Raw genomic sequence first — 23,164 nt, 5'->3', positions numbered from 1 at the left:
ATTGAAGGAGGCCTTCAGTGCAGTCTGCGCAGACCTCAGAGAGATGGGAGCTCCATTCAGAATAGTGTATATGGGCAATTAAACTTTATGGCACTCCAAAAACACTTTCATGCACTGTGAAACCATTTGGCCACTTGTTGACATTACAGTATTATGAAAAGAAAAATCAGACTTGGAAGATCTTTATTGGGTAATGTTCCCCATTTATTTGAATAGATTGTGATGTGAAGTGTGTCTGTGAGCCCGTATGTGTCTGTGAGCCTGAGGATGAAAAAATACAGTTTGGTCTCAGAGTAGACGTAACATAGTAAACTTAATTCCGGGACACTCAAATTAGTATGCCATGTTACGTTTGGTATGGTTACGTAAAACAGATTGTTACATAAGGCAAAAATGAAAGTGGGGTGGATGGGTAGGCTTATAACGCAAACATCTATCAACCCAAAGGTTGCTATTTCAAATATCATCACAGACAACTTCGTCATTTTAGCTAATTAGCAACTTTTCAACGATTTACTACTTTTTAGCTACTTTGCAACCATTTAGCACATTAGCTAACCATTCCCATAACCCTAACCTTAACCCTTTAACCTAACTCTTAAACTTAACCCTAACCTTAACCCTAACCCCTAGCCTAGCTAATGTTAGCAAGCTAGCTAATGTTCGCCACCTAGCTAGAATTCGTAACATATCATACATTTTGCAAATGCGTTACATATTGTACATTTTCGCAAATTCGTAACACATTATACATTTGGAAATTCATAACATATAATATGAATTGTAATTCGTAACATATGAAATGGGTGATGGAAATCCATAAATGAATACATACATTACGAAACATAACATATCATACCAAACGGAGAGTCTCTGATTCACATACAGAATAATCTGATTCACATATAGAATAATACGAAATGCTCTGAGACCAGGTTGCAGCAGAGGTCAAGTACTGTAGTACTGTTACAGGATAAATAGGTATTTGTGGAGGAATGAATGCACATGTGTGTCTGGGCACACTGCCTGTGTGGGCTGGCAGTGGAAGCGCTCCATCTGCTCCTAGATTGTGAGGGATGAATTCTGTCTGTGCTCCTTTAAACCAGCAGCACAGCAGTGTTGTTGGGCATGGACACAGTGCCATGGCTGCTGCTTGGAGTGTTTGCAGTGGTGCTACCTTGAGATTGGTCCCATGTGCTAGAGTTCTCAAGGTACTGGGACATAGTTCTCCGCAATCTCCAGGATGTACAGGTTACAGAGCCCCGAATTGTCCTCACTCTGCCGTGTCTCCATGACAACTATCCTGCAGGGGGTTATTAATGTGTTAATCAAAACTATATTTACTTGATTGTGTGTGTGAGTGTGTATCCCATGGAAGTATACAGGCACACATACCGGTCTGATCCCACTAGACGGAAGGTCTTCTTGGGGTCTGTGATCTCCTGCAGTATGTCTGGGCCCTCTCCTCTCCTCTGCCAGCCATGACGCCACACAGCCAGCAGAGTGTTCTCAAAATACACTGAACCAGACAGACAGACGGACAGACGGAGAGAATACGCATTAGGTCCTCCGTCTCCCAATACCCACACCCCTCAAACCTCACAATGATTTATCATGATGACCATGCTCCTCTACTCCTCCCCTTCTTACCTACAGCTTCCACATCAAAAGTGAAAGTGGTCTCGCCTTGAATTATCCGGTGGCTCCTCTGCACCCCCTCCAGGTCCACAATATGTACTGAATCTATTCAAAGGCGAGAGAGGTACACACACACATTAGCCCTTCCTACACATTTCATTTTCCTCATATAGATTGATAGAGACACTGTCATTCAGGGGTTAAAACAGACTTGGTGTGTAACTAGCCTACTCTTCCTGAGGATGGTGATGTTAACAACATGACTTACTGTCAATGAGCACCAGCAGAGTGTTACAGTCCAGCTGGTTCACCTGCACTGTGTCAGGACACCGGCTCTCTGGAACACAAACACACAGTTACAACACAACTGTAAGATTGTCCAAACTAAGAACAAAGCTCACAATTCCATTGAACTGTATGTTCATAGAAACAAGCATGCTCTGGGATGTGTTCAGTTCATAGTACCTAAGCCAGTGTTGGTGAACCAAGAGGTGTTGGAGTTGAGGTTCATGTTGTCCAGTTTAATGGGCTGCTCAGGACTGGGACCCTTGTGTACCCTAATACACACTAGAGGGTACTCCTGCTGCGGTGTCACCATCATCTCAAACACATGCAGGGGACTGGGCAGGGGGAAGTCAAAGTGCTGCAGGGGACAAATACACATAGTCAGCGAAGTAGTCAGGGAAGTAGTCAGGGTCTGTCAGCTGTGACAGTAGACGTGACTACAGGGTTGTCTCTAGTAGGGAGAAAACGATTTGAAACGGTGTGAAACAGGGAACAATTATCTGAACTTATCCGATAAGATCTTTTGCAAACTGTTTTGCTATGATGTGCCCTACTGAAGGACCCAGGAAGACAGTGGGCAGCAGGATGGTGAGAAGGGATGCTGTGGGATCCTGTGTGTACTCACCTTGATGAGCATGAACTTATGCATGGGCTCGTACCACTGCAGGAGCACCACACTGGTCTCCAGGGCACAGCACAGGAACACACAGCCCTGCTGCACGTTACTGGCTGCACGGAGCAAGGGGGGGACAGAAGAGGACCTCAGCATTCTAGTATAACAGTCATTTAGCAGACACATTGATCTAAATCAACTTTGACTTCAAACCCACTCGTCTTACAAGCACAATACTACAACTAAAGTTCAGTGACTAAACCGCCTGAACCCTTTTTTTATCAAGCTAAACAGAACTTCTCAACTTGTCTTTTCTCACCCACTGAGCAGATCTTGCAGCCTTTGGTGTCCGGTATCTTACATGACACCGCAAACTTCCTGCAAATAAGAAAGAAAATGTATGTTGATACGTAATATTAACTACAGGGGGATACATTGTTATAATCAACAAACACCAGGGTTGTATTCACTAGGAACGAAGCGGAAGGAAACGGGCCGGAACGGGTGGGACTACTACTGAACTTAATAAGAAATAAGAATAAGAAATGCTTGTTTTGCTTTTCTGTTGGGAAAGGCTTTGCTACGGTGTTCACTGATGAATAAGACCCAGCACTAGCATATGGCAATGAGTTGTAGGGTTACCTAGGCAATAGTCTGTGGGTTGGCAAGGCCACCATTCGCTGCTCCTTTCGGGCCTGCTCACACAGCTCCTTCAGTAAGTGAGAATGGAGCTGGGATGACTTACCTGTGGACGAAAACACACACACACACACACACACACACACACACACACACACACACACACACACACACACACACACACACACACACATATACACACACACACATATTTCAGTCTATTTATTTGACAGATGTTAGTGTTGTAGCATGTCTATGGCTTGCAAATCTCACCTGATATTGACATGAGGACATTACTAATTGTGTAAACCCAGCTGCACTTTCCTGGATAGAGCTGCAGGAGAGATTCGGGCAATGAGAACATTTCAAGGGTTTTCAAGTTAGGTAGAGATTACAAACAATATCAAAGCAAAATGCAATACTGCAGCTATAACATCCATTTTACTGAATTGTACAGTCATACTGTAGCATGAGCTTAATTTCACTGTAGCTCTGGTTCAGGGCGTTAGGACACGTTCAACAGGGGACCAGATCTAGCCTCACTGCAGACATAGAAAGACATTAGAGCAGATTCTCACCAGCTCCATAGTGGCCTCTGAGCTGTTCAGGTTGAGGCTGTAGATCCCCTCGTCTGCTCCCAAGATCAGGTGGTGGTCTTTAGTTGTCGGATGGTCCCACGACGTTGAACAATTCACTTTCAACGGACAGCCATGGAATACTTTCTTAAAGTACACCTAGAGACGAGGTGGAGAACAGGACCCATATTCATAAACTGTTTCAGTGTAGGAGAGCTGATCTAGGATCAGTTACCCCGTGTCCATATCATCTGACTCATTATGATAAACAAAACTAAACTGATCCTAGATCAGCACTGCTACTCTGAGATGCTTTATAAATATGGGCCCAGAAGTCACTGTCATTGTTCGTAGTGTGTGTATAGTGTTCCAGGTAAGGGTGTGAGTAAGTCTCAGTGCATCAATACAGAGTTACAGTAACTGTCGTAAGATGTAGAGCGACATACTCGTGAGACTGGTGGACAAACTTACTGGAGGTTTCTTCAGCACAGGGCTGGCACATTCAACTGGATCCTGTAATAGAAAACAGACACATACTCTAAACATGCATATTGGAATCAGTTTATCCACATTTCTGCGAGCCAACAAGTGATGCGTTTTCCTGGTCCTCCTCTCAGAAGGAAAAATGAAATGGTGTTTTAATTCCTGGTCCCATCCATACCTGGGGGGGCTGTCTCCTTCTCCTGTCTTTCTTGGGGGGCAGCTCAGGTGGTTGGAGGTCCGCTGGTCTGTCTGTTATGTGTAATGGGTAGGAAACAGGGTCTACAGGGGACACAATCATGTTGTTACTGTACATTAGAGAGCATGGAGAAGATGTGCTTCAGGGTAAATGTCATAGGTCAAAGGTCATTCACTGTATATGGTACAGTATACAATTCAGAAGGGACAACAGGGCTATCAAATGAAGATCCTATAACGGTAACTGTAGGTAACAAATAGGGATAAGAGTGGAGCTGACACTCACCGGAGTTGACGTTTCGCCGGGAGCGCGGACGGGGGACGGGGCGTGTGTGGGTGGCACTAAAGGTCCGGAGGAGGGGCGAGGGGGCGTAGAGGGAGTGAAGTGTCCGGCCATGTTCGTCCTCTCCTGTCACAATCTCCTCTGAACTGGGACAAACTTTGGGCTGCGTGGGCACAGTGGTGTAAAGTACTTAAGTAAAAATACTTTAAAGTACTACTTATGTAGTTTTTTGGGGGTGTCTGTACAATACTTTACTATTTATATTTTGGCCAACTTTTACTTTTACTTCACTACATTCCTAAAAAACGTTTTGCTCCATACATTTTCCCTGACTCCCAAAAGTTACATTTTGAATGCTTAGCAGGACAGGAAAATGGTCCAATTCACACACTTATCAAGAGAACATCCCTGGTCATCTCTACTGCCTCTGATCTAGCGGACTCACTAAACACAAATTATTCGTTTGTAAATTATGTCTGAGTGTTGGAGTGTGCCCTTGGCTATCTGTAAAAAAAAACAAAAAACATGAAAATGGTGCTGTCTCGTTTGCTTAATATAAGGAATTTTAAATGATTTATACTTTTACGTTTGATACTTAAGTATATTTAAAACCAAATACTTTGACTTTTACTTAAGTAGTATTTTACCGGGTGACTTATACTTGAGTCATTTTCTATTAAGGTATCTTTACTTTTACTCAAGTATGACAATGGGGTACTTTTTCCACCACTGCGTAGGCATATGAGGTCAAGCACTGGAAATATGACTTTTATCAACTTTATGCTGTAGGCTATGTCCACACCATATTCATAGACACATGGGATATGTAGAGGTAACGAATGGCCATAGTTTAGAAAATGTAGTGTTTGTTTACCTTAGGAGGGAGTGGGGGTGGGATGTCATCTAGTGGGATTGTTACACTGTTCAGGGAGAAACAGAAATAGTTCAGTGTTTCAGATTGTTGTTTTCATCCAAATCTTCAGATCTCTTTTCCCATGAAGCTCTGTTATATAGACGGGTCTGTTAGCTCTGTTATATAGACGGGTCTGTTAGCTCTGTTAGCTCTGTTAGCTCTGTTATATAGACGGGTCTGTTAGCTCTGTTAGCTCTGTTATATAGACGGGTCTGTTAGCTCTGTTAGCCCTGTTAGCTCTGTTATATAGACGGGTCTGTTAGCTCTGTTAGCTCTGTTATATAGACGGGTCTGTTAGCTCTGTTAGCTCTGTTATATAGACGGGTCTGTTAGCTCTGTTAGCTCTGTTATATAGACGGGTCTGTTAGCTCTGTTATATAGACGGCTCTGTTATATAGACGGGTCTGTTAGCTCTGTTATATAGACGGCTCTGTTAGCTCTGTTATATAGACGGGTCTGTTAGCTCTGTTAGCTCTGTTATATAGACGGGTCTGTTAACTCTGTTAGCTCTGTTATATAGACGGGTCTGTTAGCTCTGTTATATAGACGGGTCTGTTAGCTCTGTTAGCTCTGTTATATAGACGGGTCTGTTAGCTCTGTTAGCTCTGTTATATAGACGGGTCTGTTAGCTCTGTTATATAGACGGGTCTGTTAGCTCTGTTATATAGACGGGTCTGTTAGCTCTGTTATATAGACGGCTCTGTTAGCTCTGTTATATAGACGGCTCTGTTAGCTCTGTTATATAGACAGGTCTGTTAGCTCTGTTATATAGACGGGTCTGTTAGCTCTGTTATATAGACGGGTCTGTTAGCTCTGTTATATAGACGGGTCTGTTAGCTCTGTTATATAGACGGGTCTGTTAGCTCTGTTATATAGACGGGTCTGTTAGCTCTGTTATATAGACGGGTCTGTTAGCTCTGTTATATAGACGGGTCTGTTAGCTCTGTTATATAGACGGGTCTGTTAGCTCTGTTAGCTCTGTTATATAGACGGGTCGGCTGACAATGTCATGAAAATGATGTGAGCATCAATGTGTCCAGAAGGTGGGCGTTGTTATCATTCTGAACGGTCAGCTAGCTAGCAACAATTACAAGAAGCTGCCATGTGGGGAATCGTAGGCGGCTCATTTCAGCTCTTTGTATCTTGTTATTGATACCATGTCTTGTTTTGAGGTGTTTTGACTGACGACATGTCTATACTAATATCCAGCACAAAAAAGATTGCAGTTTTGGAACTGCAATAAAAGTGCAGTAACTGCAGTCCACTGTGATATTTTGGACGCAGTAATTGCAGAATAACTGCAGTGTACTGCAGTGTACTGCAGTTGAACTGCAGTAATACTGTACTGTAACTGCAATTACACTGCAAAAGAAAACAGTGTTATTTTGGACACAGTATTTGTAGCGTACTGCAGTTATACTGCACTCTGACCACAATCTTTTTTCCTAAGGGTTGGCAAAAATTCGCTAGCTAGCTAACCAACAACTGTAACGATGTATTTGAGAGACATCAAGTGCTCATTGTGCAAATGTATTTATGTTTTCAATAAACATTTGGAGACTAAAATATAGTTTACGTTGTCAACACTCTAAGCCAACCCCGTCTATTTTGTCCCATTTGTATTTGTATTTATTAAGGATCCCCAGCAGCTACTCTTCCTGGGGTCCAGCAACATTAAGGCAGTTATATACAATTAAAATATCACATTTCATAACACTGACTGGCAATAGAGATGTATTGGCTGTCTAGATGTGCAAGGAGTTGACTCCTAGTAGGGGGGTATAAATATATGTGCTTGTGTAATCATGTCTTTACAGCTGTTTGACTCAGTGGGTGAATAAACTTGGTTTGAGCTTTTTACTAGTTGTCCGTGAGTTTTTACTCTGTTTGTTTAGAACATAACAGTTGGCGTTGTCGGCAGGATTCACCACGATTTACAGTCGAACTAGAGAGTCCGAATCAGTGAAACAGGAGCCGGCACTAAAAACAAGGTAGGCACAGTTCCTATACCTCTTACCATTCATTCTGACATCTTGGGAAGATGAGAGTCGTAGGCTGAACCAATTATAGGATACGGACCTAGAAAGCCTGAGTTTATTCAGTAGGCTCATTGTGTAAATGTTTATTCAGTAGGCACCAGTCGTAAATATTTGGTGTAGGGTAGGTTACGTAAGGATAGGTCCCGAGTGGAGCTGGTTCTCTGCGAGATCTGTGGATGACACTACAGTGTAGGGTAGGTTCCGTAAGGATAGGTCCCGAGTGGAGCTGGTTCTCTGCAAGATCCGTGGGTGACACTACAGTGTAGGGTAGGTTCCGTAAGGATAGGTCCCGAGTGGAGCTGGTTCTCTGCGAGATCCGTGGGTGACACTACAGTGTAGGGTAGGTTCCGTAAGGATAGGTCCCGAGTGGAGCTGGTTCTCTGCGAGATTCGTGGGTGACACTACAGTGTAGGGTAGGTTCCGTGTAGGATAGGTCCCTAGTGGGGTTGTTCCCCTGCAAGATCCGTAGTTGGGACGAAAGTCCCAGCCGTGGTGGCCGTGAGGCCGTAGAGTGTGCGTGTGTATGGATAAATTGTCATGCTTGTGTACTAGTACGAAAGGTTGTAGAGAAGTAGCCCATGTAGAAGGACAAAGGACAGAAGTGCATACGATGGAGAATATGAGATATCTGAGAATATCTGTGCTGATGAAACATGGTCAGTGAGTGGGAATGTGGATGGTGATAAAAGGTTGCCTATAAGTTCTGGATGAGAGCCCCATCCAATATATTCAAACGTTGTTTGAACATGATTTGTGTGTCTTAGCAGTAGCAATAAGGAGAGAGGTTGGTTTATGCCCTATTGGGGCGGGGAACTGTGACAGATTATGTGTGACAATTGTGAATCATTTTGGTTATGTGTGTTGTCAACAACAGTGATATGTGAAGCGTGACATGTGTATAAGACAGCTGTTTGACCCAGTGGGTGAATAAACTTGGTTTGAGCTTTTTACTAGTTGTCTGTGAGTTTTTACTCCATTTGTTCAGAACCTAACCAAGTCCATCCACTCCATCCCAACCCGAGAAATACAGTACACACAGGAAAAAAAAGGTTATTTGTCATAGGAGAACCCTTTGAAGAACCCTTTTTGGTTCAACCTAGAACCCTTTACAAAAAGGGTTATCCATTGGGGAGAGCCGAAGAACCCTTTTGGAACCCTTCTTTCTAAGAGTGTACATCTGGACCTGTATTCACTAAGTGTCTCAGAGTAGGAGTGCTAATCTAGGATCAGTTTTATCATAATGGATAAGAGAGGTGGTGCTGATCCATGAATATGGGCTCAGAAATACAGATGAGAGTGAATGGGTGAAGTATGTCTCAGTAGGCTTGCTTACCTTCTGGTGCAGATGGTCGGACTGTGGAAAGAAGATAGAGAGAAGGGAGAGAGGGTTGTCAAACAGCTCAGATAAATGTACAACTGAAGATATTTCAATAAACTAATGAATGAATAGTCAAGTGTGCGTTATGATTACATGTCCACGTCATCATAGTCATCATCTGAGTCCATGCATTGGTCTCTATGGGGAAGAGAGAAAGGGAAGGAGATCAACACAGTGCCGGATAAGATCGGTAGTCAATAGTGGTCTCCTCATTACTCATTGGATAATTTGTCCTGTAAGTGGAAGACTTGGAGATGATGGAGCCGTCAGTCAGTGTGTTATTGGTTTGCTGAGCAGTAATCCCCATACCTGATTAGGTTCTTGTCGCTGCCAGTGGATCCCAGTGTGTGCCACTGCACTGTAGACCGTACCTGAAGTACAGAAAGACAATGACAGAAGACTCTGATCAATAAGATACGCAGGCATACATTTGTATCCACACTAGGAAGCACAGTGATGCACAGGCATGGATACCACCACAGGTACAGTGGTGTAAAGTATTAAGTATAAACTATCAAAATAAAGAAAGTCACACACTCCATGTATAATATCTCCTTTATTTTGATAGTTTATAGTTTATTCGCCGTTAGTCAGCACCTCGACACAAACCATTATTCTGGGTGTGCGCCAGCTCATGTTTTTTTATGCAAAGTATTAAGTAAAAAATACTTTAAAGTACTACTTAAGTCGAGTAGTATTTTACTGGCTGACTTTCACTTTTACTTGAGTAACTTTCTATTAAGGTATCTATACCTTTACTCAAGTATGACAACTGAGTACTTTTTCCACCACTGCCCACACATACTCATACACACACACACTTACCATTGCTTCTGGTGAGGCTGTCTTTACTGGCCTCCTGGTGTAGAGCTGCTCCACTGATAACACACACACACACACACACACACACACACACACACAAATCCAGTGATTAGTCGCACATCTATACAACCGATTACATTTCCTGGACAGGTTCACAAAGGAAAAAATAAATAATTATATATATATATCTCACAGCTGATGTCAGAGTTGGTTCTCTCTGCCTGGTTGTGTCTGTTAATGGAGTAAATCCTTCTCAGGGAGCCGGGTACCACAACCTATAGGAGATATCACCATATAGCCATGAGTACTGCATTCTTACATTTTACATGTCTTTTACAATGTGTGATCATGTTTATTGATGTGTATCATTAATGTGTATTGTGTATACAAGGTATATTACTATATGATATTACAGTGTGTGTTTGTGTGTGTGTGTGTTTGATTGTGGAGGGTATGTGTGTGATGCTCTGACCTCCACGTCCTCCTCCTCAGATGGCAGCGAGGGCTTCAGTTTCTCAGGGTGATGCAGCTTCTCCAGCAGATCCAAGATCAGATCCTGTCTCAGACACGGCTGGGTCAGAAACAGGTGCTGCAGGAATTAGAGAGAGAGAGACAGAGAGAGACAGAGAGAGAAAGAGAGGGAAATCAAGGAGAGAAAAAGGCGTACAGTGATTACAAGAGATGAATAGATGAGCTCAAGTTTCAACTTTATTTGTGGGCTAGTACATGAAGTCATAGGGCAGCCATCAATAGACACATACACTGAGTGTACATAGGCTGACCAGGTGAATCCAAGTGAAAGCTATGATCCCTTATTGATGTCAATTGTTAAATCCACTTCAATCAGTGTAGATGAAGGGGAGGAGACAGGTTAAAGAAGGATTTTTAGGCCTTGTGGCATGAACTGCAACGCTGCTGGGTTTTTCACGTTCAACAGTTTCCGGTGTGTTTCAGGAATGGTCCACCACCCAAAGGACATCCAGCCAACTTGACACAACTGTGGGAAGCATTGGAGTCGACATGGGCCAGCATCCCTGTGGAACTCTTTCGACACCTTTCCCTGAATAATTGAGGCTGTTCTGAGCGCAAAAGGGGGTGCAACTCAATATCAATACCATATTCTTAATGTTTGGTATACTGAGTGTATACAATAGGCCTACTAGTGACTGACATTAGCAGCAGCACAAAAGTATAGCAAGCCAAAGTCACCTAATGAGTAAAGTGCTCAGTGCATTTTCAGATCATCTAGTCAACAACATATCAACAACGTGCCGACAAAAACAAAAAACAACATCATCAGCGTCAACACCACCATCATCAACAACATATTACGGTCGTCATCCTCAACATCATCATCATCCCTAGCCTACCTCCTTCTCTTCCCTGTATTGAAAAGGGCAATGGCTATACGGGTGAAGGAGTGCCTGTACCTGTTAGACTTAACAGTGGGGAATCTACACTGGGAGCCAGAGGGTAGGACCTGGAACTCATGTTGTAGGGGGTGGGAACAGTCAGACAGGATGGATTCTGCCTTTCTCACCCCTTCTCTGTTGTACAGGTCAGACAGACTACTCTGCTGCACTCCTGTGATCTTTCACTACTGTAGCTAGTGCATTTGAAGAAAGTGAGGGAAGGAGAAAGAGGACCGGTGGGTGAGTGAGTGAGATCTAGCAGAGAAGAGAGATATTCTCTGAGTTTCTTGAGGTTTACTCACTGTCAGCATCTTTGAGGCACTGGGTCTCTTCTTAGTGTTCCTGATCAGCATTGCCTTGACAAAGTTATAGAAAATCGAGGACCTAACATGAAAGTGGTGGAAGAAAACACTGTTGTTTTAACCAACAGCATATTACAGACTGTAGATTAATTGACGGAATTAAAGAATACAGGTATCATTGCCACAGCTCAGGTGGATAGTAATGGTTTTACTGCATACCATTTGGCCTTTTCCTTTAGTTTAGGAGGTTGGTAGCCACTTTTGGACATGAGGAACAGCACCCTGAGAAAAGACAAGACTTTGATGTGAGGTTTGTGTGTCTGTCTGTCTGTCTGTGGGTGTATGTGTGTGTGTGTCGTCACAGGTCGACATTTTAACTAAGAATTAGTTCTTAATTGACTTACCTGTATAAATAAAGGTGAAATGAAATGTAAAAAAGTGGGTAAATGGCATGTGCGTAAACGGCATGCATGAATGTACATACAACTGGAACATGAGGGGGTGTAGAAAGAGGAACGTCTTGATTCTTTCTGCGGGGAGTGTGAATGTAAGAAGGAATGTTGGGTGTGTGTGTGTGTGTGTGCATGTGTGTGTGTCTGTGAGAGGAATGATTTGTGTGTGTTTGTGTTTGTGTGTGTGTGATTACCGTAGTGGGTGCACATCGAACAATGGGGGCTGCAGCTCAGCCAGCTCGATAGCAGTGATTCCTACAGACCACACGTCACACAGTTCATTGTAACCCCCCTTTATCGCCACGGCAGCCACCTCTGGCGCCATCCTGGAAGACACGGGCAACCGCAACCACTACCATCAACATCAAGACCATCTGACATCAGATGGTCAAGAAGAGCCAAAGGGAGGGGACTCATTTGACCTTCAACCTCACCAGTAAGGAGTCCCGATGAAGGACATCCGCCGTGCCAGAGTAGCCGTGATCTGTGCCGAAATCCCAAAGTCCGCTAAACAGCCAGATAAATACGTCACTTATTTAATGTGAGGACAAAAATCTATGATTTCAGTGTCATTATTTACTTCCTGATGAGTGTATTAGGGCTTCACAGTCACAAACCTAGCTTCACCTCTCCTTGGTCATTAAGGAGGATGTTGGCACCCTGGACAACAGGAAGAAGAGACAAAAGCGATCACGACAGAGCAATATGTACAGTATATGCTGTCTGGACAGCATGAAAACATAACAAACATTGCATCATAATTTAAAGCAAGCCTTGTCTGAGCCAGAACGGCCCATAGCGACAGACTAGCGTCCTGTCTAGGAGCTGTACTAGTACATCAAGTTTCCTCATGCTACTGAAACAGGAGATAGGCTCCTGCCCCTATGGGCCATTCATAACCGTTATAGAGGCATAACTCATCCTAGTAGATTAGGGAGTCAACCCTGGTCATTTCACCTTTATATCTCTGTGAATCTTCTTCTGGCCATGTAAGTAATCCAGACCCTGCAGGTAGACAGTTAGTACACTGTTACGTGTTGATATCAAAGCTGGAGATATCAAAACTATTACCTAAAACAGCCAAGTGACATGTTATCCATGCTATATTGTAATGTGTGATATGAGTGGTCTAACCTGCAACATCTCCCTGCAGACAAATGCAATCTGAAGCTCAGAGAGAGGTCCGGTCACTAGAGGGAGAGAAGAGAGGGTGTGAAGTAGGACACTGTTTTATAAACTCTGTCACAGTTGTAGATCGTAATCTGCTCCAGTTCACCGACATACCCACACCCACACAGACACACACACACACACACATTACTCTAGAGGACGATGTGACAAATGTCTTAAGAAGCACAGCAGTCGATAATGAGTAACTTATGATCACTCAAATTAAATCTATGAAAATAGGCGAATGCAGAAGATGTTTTGGGCGGAGGGGTTTTGCAGCGTAATGGTAAATGGTGATACACTCTTAGAAAAAAGTGTTCCAAAAAGGATCTTCGGCTGTCCTCATAGGATAACCCTTTTTGGTTCCATGTAGAACTCTCTGTAGAAAGGGTTCTACATGGAGCCCAAAAGAGTCTTCAAAAGGTTCTCCTAACGGGACAGTTGAAGAACCCTTTTAGGTTATAGATAGCACCTTTTTTTACAAGAGTGTAGGTGACCTTTAAGAGTGTTGCTGTGTTTGAACTTTGTGCACATGCTAACGTGACAAAACTTCCTGCCAGAGGTACTTCACAGAGTAAACCCTGCTGGTTGTGAGACTGATCTGTAGTCAAAGCCTGATCAAACAGCTTTATGTCTCTTTCATCCACACATACTGTAAATCACCTCTCACCTTTTGTTAGTCTAACAATTTCACCTTCCTCCTCAGAGTTTTCTCAGTTAATACATCACAAATCAACCTAAGCTGACACACACGCACGCACGCACACACACATACACACACACACACACACCATGGTAGACATCCTGGAGAGAGCCTCCTCCACAGAACTCCATGCAGATCGACAGCGTGTTGGCCCTGGAAACACACACGCATGTCACACACACACATCTGTCATATTAAAGGTTTATACTCCCAGTAACTTTATTATGATCACAACTGATAATATTCCCAATTAGTCTATATCATCCCATTCCAACTAGACTATGATATGTGGCTGTGTGTGGCAGGGCCTGCTCAGTGCCCACTCACCGTATATAGCTGCCATAGTAGGCCACAATGTTGCGGTGCTTGCAGCTCTTCACTATGACGATCTCCTGCTGGATTACTGAGAAGTCCTCATCTGTGTGGGAAAATGTCATATCATTTTATACCATGTTCCACACTGCAATGTATATGGATGCCAGATGATGTCACAATATAGCACCACAACATCATCTTGGTTTGTAACCAATTATTTTTGTGGAACGGTAACATTTGACAACGGCATTACCTTGGAAATCTGATACCAATGTGGATTGAAAGGTTTGTTTCTTTCAGACCTGGATTCAAATACTACTTGAAATAATTTCAAATACTATATTTGTGCTCAATTAAGCGTGCCTGTTGTGATGGAACCAATACAAATGTCTAGAATGACCAAACTCCATCCACCTGGCACTCCAGACAGGTTAAAGCAAACGCTGCAAGTATTTGAAAGGTATGAAATAGTATTTGAACCAATGATGTATATAAACCCTGGATTGCTGATGCTTTGCATTGGCCATTGAGAGGCTTCGAAGCCACCGGTCGGCCATCTTGGCACTCCCCAGTAGGAGCTGTTCTCCATAGGAATGAATGGAATTCTACAGTATTTCAATTAAATGTTTCATGGACAAAATTACATGTATTTAAGTATTTTGTTGTTGTTGTAGTGGGGACAGTAACATTAGTAATCTCAAAAAATCATACTTTAAGGATAAAAAATATATAGATATTTTTTAATGTGTATGTTTAGCTCACATACTTTAATTTAAAGTATGCATTAAGGTGTCTGTAATAGAATAAACATGGCAAAAAATAATGTAGACATTAATACATGCATTTGTATAGATTCCAAAACGTTTTTTACAACGGTGGAGGAGTACCAAGATGGAGGCATGTCAACACAGCGCCCCATATCAGTCATCTAGTGTATATATAAATAATTGATTTGAGCCCATGTGTGGTCTCTAGTATCTGTAGTAACAGAGAGAGGTTCTTTTACCTGGCTCCATCTTGATGACCTTGATGGCCGCCAGCTCCCCGTTCTGCTTGTTCCGAGCCTGAGTAACAGACAGCTGCATCAGTCAGTGGACTTGTTATGGAAGGGGAGTATAACCTGATTCACTGACCTCAGGACAGATCATGTTGGGTCTATGAGTTTATGTGGCAATTGCTTTCATTTGAAAAACTGTGTTCATTATCTGTTGAGAGTTGATATGGTGTAGCTTTACTGTGGTGTTCACTGTTTTGTTTACTGTGCTAAAAAGATCTGTGGTCTGCTGTGAGGAAACACCTACCAGGACTGTCCAGACTGTCCTATTTACTTCTGCATTGCCCAATCACACACCCGACATATACTAGAGAACACCAATGTGAGACCCTGTTTGTTGGTTGACACAACAACACTAAACATACAGTTGAAGTCAGAAGTTTACATACACCTTAGCCAAATACATTTAAACAAATTTTTTCATAATTACTGACATTTAATCCTAGTAAAAATGCCCTGTCTTAGGTCAGTTAGGATCACCACTATTTTAAGAATGTGAAATGTCAGAATAATAGTAGAGAGAATTATTTATTTCAGCTTTTATTTCTTTCATCACATTCTCAGTGGGTCAGAAGTTACATACACTCAATTAGTATTTGGGAGCATTGCCTTTAAATTGTTTAACTTGGGTCAACCGTTTCAGGTAGCCTTCCACAAGCTTCCCACAATAAGTTGGGTGAATTTTGGCCCATTCCTCCTGACAGAGCTGGTGTAACTGAGTCAGGATTGTAGGCCTCCTTGTTCGCACACACTTTTTCAGTTCTGCCCACAAATTTTCTATAGGATTGAGGTCAGGGCTTAGTGATGGCCACTCCAATACCTTGACTTTGTTGTCCTTAAGCCATTTTGCCACAACAAATGGGAAGACCCATTTGCGACCAAGCTTTAACTTCCTGACTGATGTCTTGAGATGTTGATTCAATATATCCACATAATTTTCCCACCTCATGATGCCATCTATTTTGTGAAGTGCACCAGTCCCTCCTGCAGCAAAGCACCCCCACAACATGATGTTGCCATCCCCGTGCTTCACGGTTGGGATGGTGTTCCTCGGCTTGCAAGCATCCTCCCTTTTCCTCCAAACATAGCAATGGTCATTATGGCCAAACAGTTCTATTTTTGTTTCATCAGACCAGAGGACATTTCTGCAAAAAGTATGATCTTTGTCCCCATGTGCAGTTGCAAACCGTAGTCTGGCTTTTTTATGGTGGTTTTGGAGCAGTGGCTTCTTCCTTGCTGAGCGGCCTTTCATGTTATGTCGATATAGGACTCGTTTTACTGTGGATATAGATACTTTTGTACCTGTTTCCTCCAGCATCTTCACAAGATCCTTTGCTGTTGTTCTGGGATTGATTTGCACTTTTCGCACCAAAGTACGTTCATCTCAAGGAGACAGAACGCGTCTCCTTCCTGAGCGGTATGATGGCTGCGTGGTCCCATGGTGTTTATACTTGCGTACTATTGTTTGTACAGATGAACGTGGTACCTTCAGGCGTTTGGAAATTGCTCACAAGGATGAACCAGACTTGTGGAGGTCTTGGCTGATTTCTTTTGATTTTCCCATGATGTCAAGCAAAGAGGCACTGAGTTTGAAGGAAGGCTTGAAATACATCCAATTGACTCAAATTATGTCAATTAGCCTATCAGAAGCTTCTAAAGCCATGACATCATTTTCTGGATTTTTCCAAGCTGTTTAAAGGCACAGTCAACGTAGTGTATATAAAATTCTGACCCACTGGAATTGTGATACAGTGAATTATAATCTGTCTGTAAACAATTGTTGGAAAAATGACTTGTGTCATGCACAAAGTAGATGTCCTAAACAAGTTGCCAAAACTATAGTTTGTTAACAAGAAATTTGTGGAGTGGTTGAAAAACGAGTTTTAATGACTCCAACCTAAGTGTATGTAAACTTCCGACTTCAAATGTAGCCCCTGTGTGTGCACAGTGGAAAGTAGGCAGACAATAGGGTGGGGTTAGCTGGCGGGGGGCTGGGTTGAGTGGAGAGAGATGGTCACTGAAGGAAAGCCACAAAACAAACAGTGCTCCTCTCACAGACCACTGGAAACATTGTGATCGAAGTCAGGCCGTTTCCATGGTGACGTCACTGACATTATTGACAGATTGACACCACACAGATGCAGACACTCACCAGCTCTTATACTCATAGAGGATGAAGTGACAAATGTCTTAAGAAGCACAGCAGTCGATAATGATGAGTGACTTATGATCCCTCAAATTAAATCTATAAAAATAGGCGAATGCAGAAGATGTTTTGGGCGAAGGAGTTTGTGTGTGTGTGTATGTGTGTATAGGTTAGACTGATTTGTGATTTATCTCTTTAACTCTGAAAACTTTGGGAAAGAGTAAGGGAGAAAAAAATTGGCCAAACAAAAAGTAAGAGGTCATCTACAGTTCTACTTTGTGAAGTACCACTGGGAGGAAGTTATGTTATGAGTTCAAAAAGTTCAAACATAGGGACACTCTTGAAGGTCACCTGTCACCATTTACCATTACAGTGTAAGTCTTGAGCAGCTAACCTTGTGGGGACATACAATTCAGTCCCATTCAAAATCCTATTTTCATTAACCCCTAACCCTAACCTTAACCCAAAAACCTTAACCCTAGCTCCTAACTCTAAAACTAACCCTAGCTCCTAACCCTAACCCTAAACCTAATTCTAACACTAACACTAATTCTAACGTTAACCCTCAACTTCCTAGAAATAGCATTTGACCTTGTGGGGACCAACAAAATGTCCCCAGTTGGTTAAAAAAAAAATTAGTTTACTATTCTTGTGGGGACTTCTACAAGTCTAGTTAAACACGTCCACACAAGTCCACACACGTACACACACACACACACACACACACACACACACACACACACACACACACACACACACACACACACACACTATTTCTTGTGAAGTGTAGATACTATAAATACCAATGACTCTCTCACTTCTTTATTTCCACTTTCTGGCCTGTTGTCAAATATTGCACCTGGCACAGCATGTCAGTGCATTTTATTGGCAGAGACACATTACAGTAACCCACTGTTTTCAGAATTATAAGTATTGTGGCTCGGACTGAAACTCAACCTTATCCTGTCCTTCTTAGTTTGGTACATGATGAGTCAATGCATTTGAGCCTGTGGGATAAATTCTATTGCATCGAGAACTTGAGATTGTGTAAGTAGTTCTTCTGAATGTCACATCAGTAGGATCCCTGCTTACAAACAAAACAAGTCTACTTCCATAGAGGGTAAATCCATTTGAATTCAACCACTTTTTGAAAGTATCCATACATGTTTGCCCATGGAAGAAGTGGTCAGAAAGTGACTTTTTGGACCTGAATTCCAAAACATTCAGGAGATAGAGGTGCTCAAATGTAGCATACCCTACCATACTATGAGTCATCCATGTCTTCATCACTGGAAAAGATAAACGGTGGAATTTGATATAATTTAAAAGCTTACTAACAAGGTTGTCAAACTATTTTAGAACTTCTTGGAAAATATTTTTTAAATGAAGATTATGACAAATTTTCGTTTAGTGTCAATTATTGAAAAACACGTGAACTCAGATTTGTTTCATATTTCCATATGTAGTAGCTTAGACCCTACCTTACATCATCTGAGGTTTTTGTGTTGAGCCCACCATCGGTTGAGAAACAAAATGCTCTTGAATACAGGGTGGGTATTATTTCAATCATTTAATTTTTTTTTCATAGAATGGACCTACCCCTTCAGACCACTGCAATTTAGCTGGTACACCATTGACATTTAAATAGAATTTACATTTCTACTTCTAATTACTACCACAAAGATGGCCGCCGATCCACCCACCGTCGAATGTCAACTTAAATGTCTATTCTATCATCTATATTTCTAGGATTTCAATACTTTCCTATGGAGGATTGACGTAATTATTTAAAACAACAGATATTACCAAAAACGTCAACATTCTATGATGTGTGGACCTCCAACCATCTTTGTGGTACCATTTCTATTTTATTCCCATTTTAGTACATTTATCAGCCAAAACATGACACCTACCCTCTTTTCAAGAGCATGTTGTGCCTCAACTGATGGCGGACACAACACAAACCCTCAGATGATGTAAAATAGGGTCTAAGCTACAACATATGCAAATATGAGAAGAAAAAAAAGATTTACGTGTTTTTAGATAACCTTTAAATTTACATTTAAGGTTATCAAAATATGAAATTGTTATAAAAAAACTGTTTTTTCAAGGAATTATAAAACCTTTTGACAAAACCTGTTTGTAAGCTTTTAAATTAAATCAATCTCAACTGTTTATCTTTTCCAGTGATCACTGTCTCGTGGTATGGTGGGGTATACAAAATAGGTCAACTTTGAGCACCTTTATTTCTTGAATGTTTTGGCATTCAGGTCCAAAAAGTCACTTTTATGACGACTTCTACAATGGGCAAATACTGTATGTTTGGAAGGTTTAGTTCAAATCAAAAGGGGTGCTATTAAAAAGTGATTGAATTCAAATGGATTTAACCTAGATAGAGGATAGGAGTTGAAGTTGAAACAAGAGTCTTAGCTAAATGTGTACCCAAAAAAGTATTCTACTTTCATAGAACAGTGTGCCGAAGCAGAAATACAAAGTTACCAACACATAAAACCCCACAGCTCTTTCAATTACTGAGCTTCATATTGTTGCCCAACAAGAACAACTTGCCACGATAATGAACATATGAGACATTGACAAACATTGGCAGAAGTCCAGGTATTTTTCTGGTGTTATTTTTGTTTCCTTGACCGCCCCCACCCCAGCCCCTCCAGACACTTAACGTAGACAGCATGCAAACCAAACATGTTCTTCCTCTCCCCCACATGCTAGTTAAATAAAGGTAAAATAAAAAAATAAAAAATGCTCACTCTGTTTCCTTGACACTGTGGGTAAGCAAACTGCCGCATCTGCAGGTCTCCATCAGTGTTCAGTCTGCTTGTTGAATCAACACATAGGCCTTAGAGAGTGGATAAGTGTGTGTGTGCCTGTGTGTTTGTGTGTGTGTGTCTATGTGTGTGTATGTGTCGGCTTGTGTGTATGTGCCTGTGGGGGAGTGTATTATTGTGAAAGCCCTTGTGGCTTCAATGCTTTGAATGTGTATTTATTCACTTTGCAGAAAAAACTGTTTGCAGACATTGCTACCATAAGTTGTTGAAAAAATGCAAAGTACTGTGAAAATAGAGCAGAATCTATCGATGGCCTCCGTTTCTCTCTGGAGAGGAAGTGCGCTCCATATCCCTCATACTTTGCATCAGTCACATGTACAGTGGGCAAGCCCCTAAACATAGCAGCTGGCATACTCTGCTAATGCTCGTTCAGTAAGGCCATTCATGATATTGTAAAATCTTTGTCATTTTTCTACAATACCATTATTGACATTGTAGGATCCTGGAAAGGGGTATACATTCCACATAAGATACACAATTTGCACCAAATGTTCCTTATGGAATAAAAGTTAAAACGGTGTGCTTCACATTGAATTCATGCTATACTGTAGCATTAGCGTCCAACACAGAGAAGGCACATAGCAACTGAATGAAATGATCATGGCTGGTGCTGAATAGCACACTCATCATGTGGTGTTCAAACAGGTGCAAAGCACACTGCATTTCTGCAAAGTTCTGTGACAGGCGACAATATGACTTACTCAGAGATAGAATGTGTCCTTGCAACTTGTAGAAAACAAGTGTTACTGCAGGATACAGTTTTATATTGCGACCCAACATCCATGCATATCAATGATTAAGCTCCTGTATTTGTTTTAATGGATGTGATGTTCCAACTCACTTCATGGTCACATCCTTTACGCACCTATCCTGATTCAAGGTTAACACATTGTGTATCTAATGTGGTCACAATAAATGTGTCTTTAGGACAGTGAATTCTCCAGAGCAGTGACAATTTGTCTTGTTCCAACACAGTTACTGACTGAGAAGACATTCTGCCCATGAACAAAACTGCTACATACAAAGCCCCAGTGTAACTGGCTGGGGTTGAGCTGTGAGGGGTAAACACAACTGACCTCGTGGTAAGAGTATAGGACTCAGTTACCTCAAGAAAGACAACATAGATCAACCTCTATTCCCTGGTGAGCTATGAGCCAATCTTTCACTATTTGAGGAAACATATTCCACAGAACTGAGATAAAGCAAGAGTGATACAAGTGTGCTTTAATGTAATACACTTTTGTAATATAAAGGGCCATATTCATTAACCAAAAGTGAAAGATGAAGAGACAAAGGAAACCTGTATATGAAAAAAGTTAATCTAAATTATATTTTTCTAAAACCACTTAACAGGAATTACAAAAAAACCGAAGTCTAAATTCCCTGAGAATGTGAATGAAATAATCCAACAGGGTTAATTTACTTGAGACATGATTTAGGCCTACATGAAATCAAACCATTGCCTGCCCCCACAAATACAATCTTAAATGGAAAATGTTACTGTTAATCAGACTATTGACATTCGAAACACATGCCACCATTAGAAGCATGACAAAAAAGTTAAAAGCACAACAACAAGGTAGCATAAAACTCTCTGAAAATGTCCTGGCTGTGAGTTGTTTTAATCTCTGACCTTGTAAACTTCGCCATAGGTGCCTCCACCGACCCGGAGCAGAATCTCAAAGTCCTCCTGGGGATTCCGGGTGGAGATGTCCAGTGCAGCCCGGTTCTGGGAGTCCATTACTCCTGGGGCATGGCACAAACACACACACAGACGCAAACTCCCTCCACTGACTGCTGTTCCTGCTGAGGCGAACAAACACCACACCACACTCTCTCTCACCTTCCTTCTTCACTCACCACTTAGACCCCCGTCCCTCTGGTCTCTTTCTTCTCTCTCTGTTGCATGCTCAGTGAAGCTCATTTACATTTACTCTGGTTTTATTTCCTGTTGGGTGTATGTCTGTGAAGGTATGAGTGTATGAAAGAGAGAAAGAGAGAGAGTCAGAGAGAGAGAGAGAGGGAATGAGACTTAGTTTCCCCATTGGTATTTTTACATTATTTGTCTGTGTGTGTGTGTGTGTGTGTGTGTGTGTGTGTGTGTGTGTGTGTGTGTGTGTGTGTGTGTGTGTGTGTGTGTGTGTGTGTGTGTGTGTGTGCGGTGTGTGCGTGCGTGCGTGCGTGCAGCTGCGCTACTCGGTTTTCTGTGTGGGTTCTTTCTTGTCACTTGGGCAAGCCTGCAGAGGTGTGAGCTACAAATCTGCAACACTGCTCTCGTTTGGAGCCATTTATAATGGCCTGACTTCCTGTAGAGCAACAGTAGCATGTCGATCCACATGAGAAACAAGAATAGTGTTAAACATTAAACCATTATTTACCATGCTTCAGAGTGGTAGCGTTCATTATCTAAAATATTACTTCCAATGAGGAAACTTGAAAAAAACATTCTGACGCATACTTAATTTATTGAATTCTCTGACTCACTGACTACCAAAGGACATAAGTCAAAGGCATCACATTGCTCCAGTATTGGTGATAAGAAATTAGTAAGAAAACAAAAGAGAAAACCTTTTCTGGACCTGCTGAGAGCACTAAAAACATTGTACAATAATATGCATATACTGTTGTTAGAATGACAGCAGGCTATATAGCATGATATTGTCAAATCAAATGTTGTCACATGCACCAAATACAACGGGTGTAGACTTGACCGTGAAATGCTTAGTTACGAGCCCTCCCCAACTATGCAGAGTTAAAACTAATAATAATTAACACAAGAGGAATAAAATACACAAGAATGGAGCTATATACAGGAAGTACCAGTACCAGATCACTGTGGAGCTATATACAGGAAGTACCAGTACCAGATCACTGTGGAGCTATATACAGGGAGTACCAGTA

General features: G+C 41.9%; 1 protein-coding gene across 5 annotated transcripts; it reads right to left on the bottom strand.

The window, feature by feature from the left end:
* Window positions 1-629: 629 nt before the first annotated feature.
* On the bottom strand, window positions 630-22,349 carry LOC120028734 (mitogen-activated protein kinase kinase kinase kinase 5-like). 5 transcript variants are annotated; one of them, XM_038973959.1, is made up of 32 exons: window positions 22,124-22,349; window positions 21,897-22,009; window positions 15,224-15,281; window positions 14,230-14,320; window positions 13,991-14,055; window positions 13,164-13,219; window positions 12,987-13,034; window positions 12,647-12,689; window positions 12,464-12,536; window positions 12,224-12,355; window positions 11,797-11,859; window positions 11,578-11,659; window positions 10,336-10,452; window positions 10,057-10,138; window positions 9,867-9,919; window positions 9,351-9,412; window positions 9,135-9,179; window positions 8,997-9,017; window positions 5,586-5,631; window positions 4,715-4,874; window positions 4,412-4,512; window positions 4,222-4,263; window positions 3,754-3,909; window positions 3,449-3,509; window positions 3,179-3,281; window positions 2,856-2,914; window positions 2,549-2,652; window positions 2,104-2,281; window positions 1,907-1,975; window positions 1,651-1,743; window positions 1,396-1,519; window positions 630-1,303 (listed from the first exon to the last, which is right to left on the bottom strand). In XM_038973959.1, exons 1-32 carry the CDS (start codon window positions 22,185-22,187, stop codon window positions 1,207-1,209), a joined length of 2,661 nt encoding a protein of 886 aa, XP_038829887.1. In that variant the 5' UTR covers window positions 22,188-22,349; the 3' UTR covers window positions 630-1,206. The 5 variants fall into 5 exon arrangements, with proteins under 5 accessions (XP_038829887.1, XP_038829888.1, XP_038829889.1 ...); XM_038973960.1 differs by lacking the exon at window positions 9,135-9,179; XM_038973961.1 differs by lacking the exon at window positions 12,224-12,355.
* Window positions 22,350-23,164: the final 815 nt, after the last annotated feature.

Source organism: Salvelinus namaycush, chromosome 34 (genome assembly GCF_016432855.1).
Source record: "Salvelinus namaycush isolate Seneca chromosome 34, SaNama_1.0, whole genome shotgun sequence".
NCBI lineage: Eukaryota > Metazoa > Chordata > Actinopteri > Salmoniformes > Salmonidae > Salvelinus > Salvelinus namaycush.
This window is presented reverse-complemented; position numbering and strand designations above follow the sequence as displayed.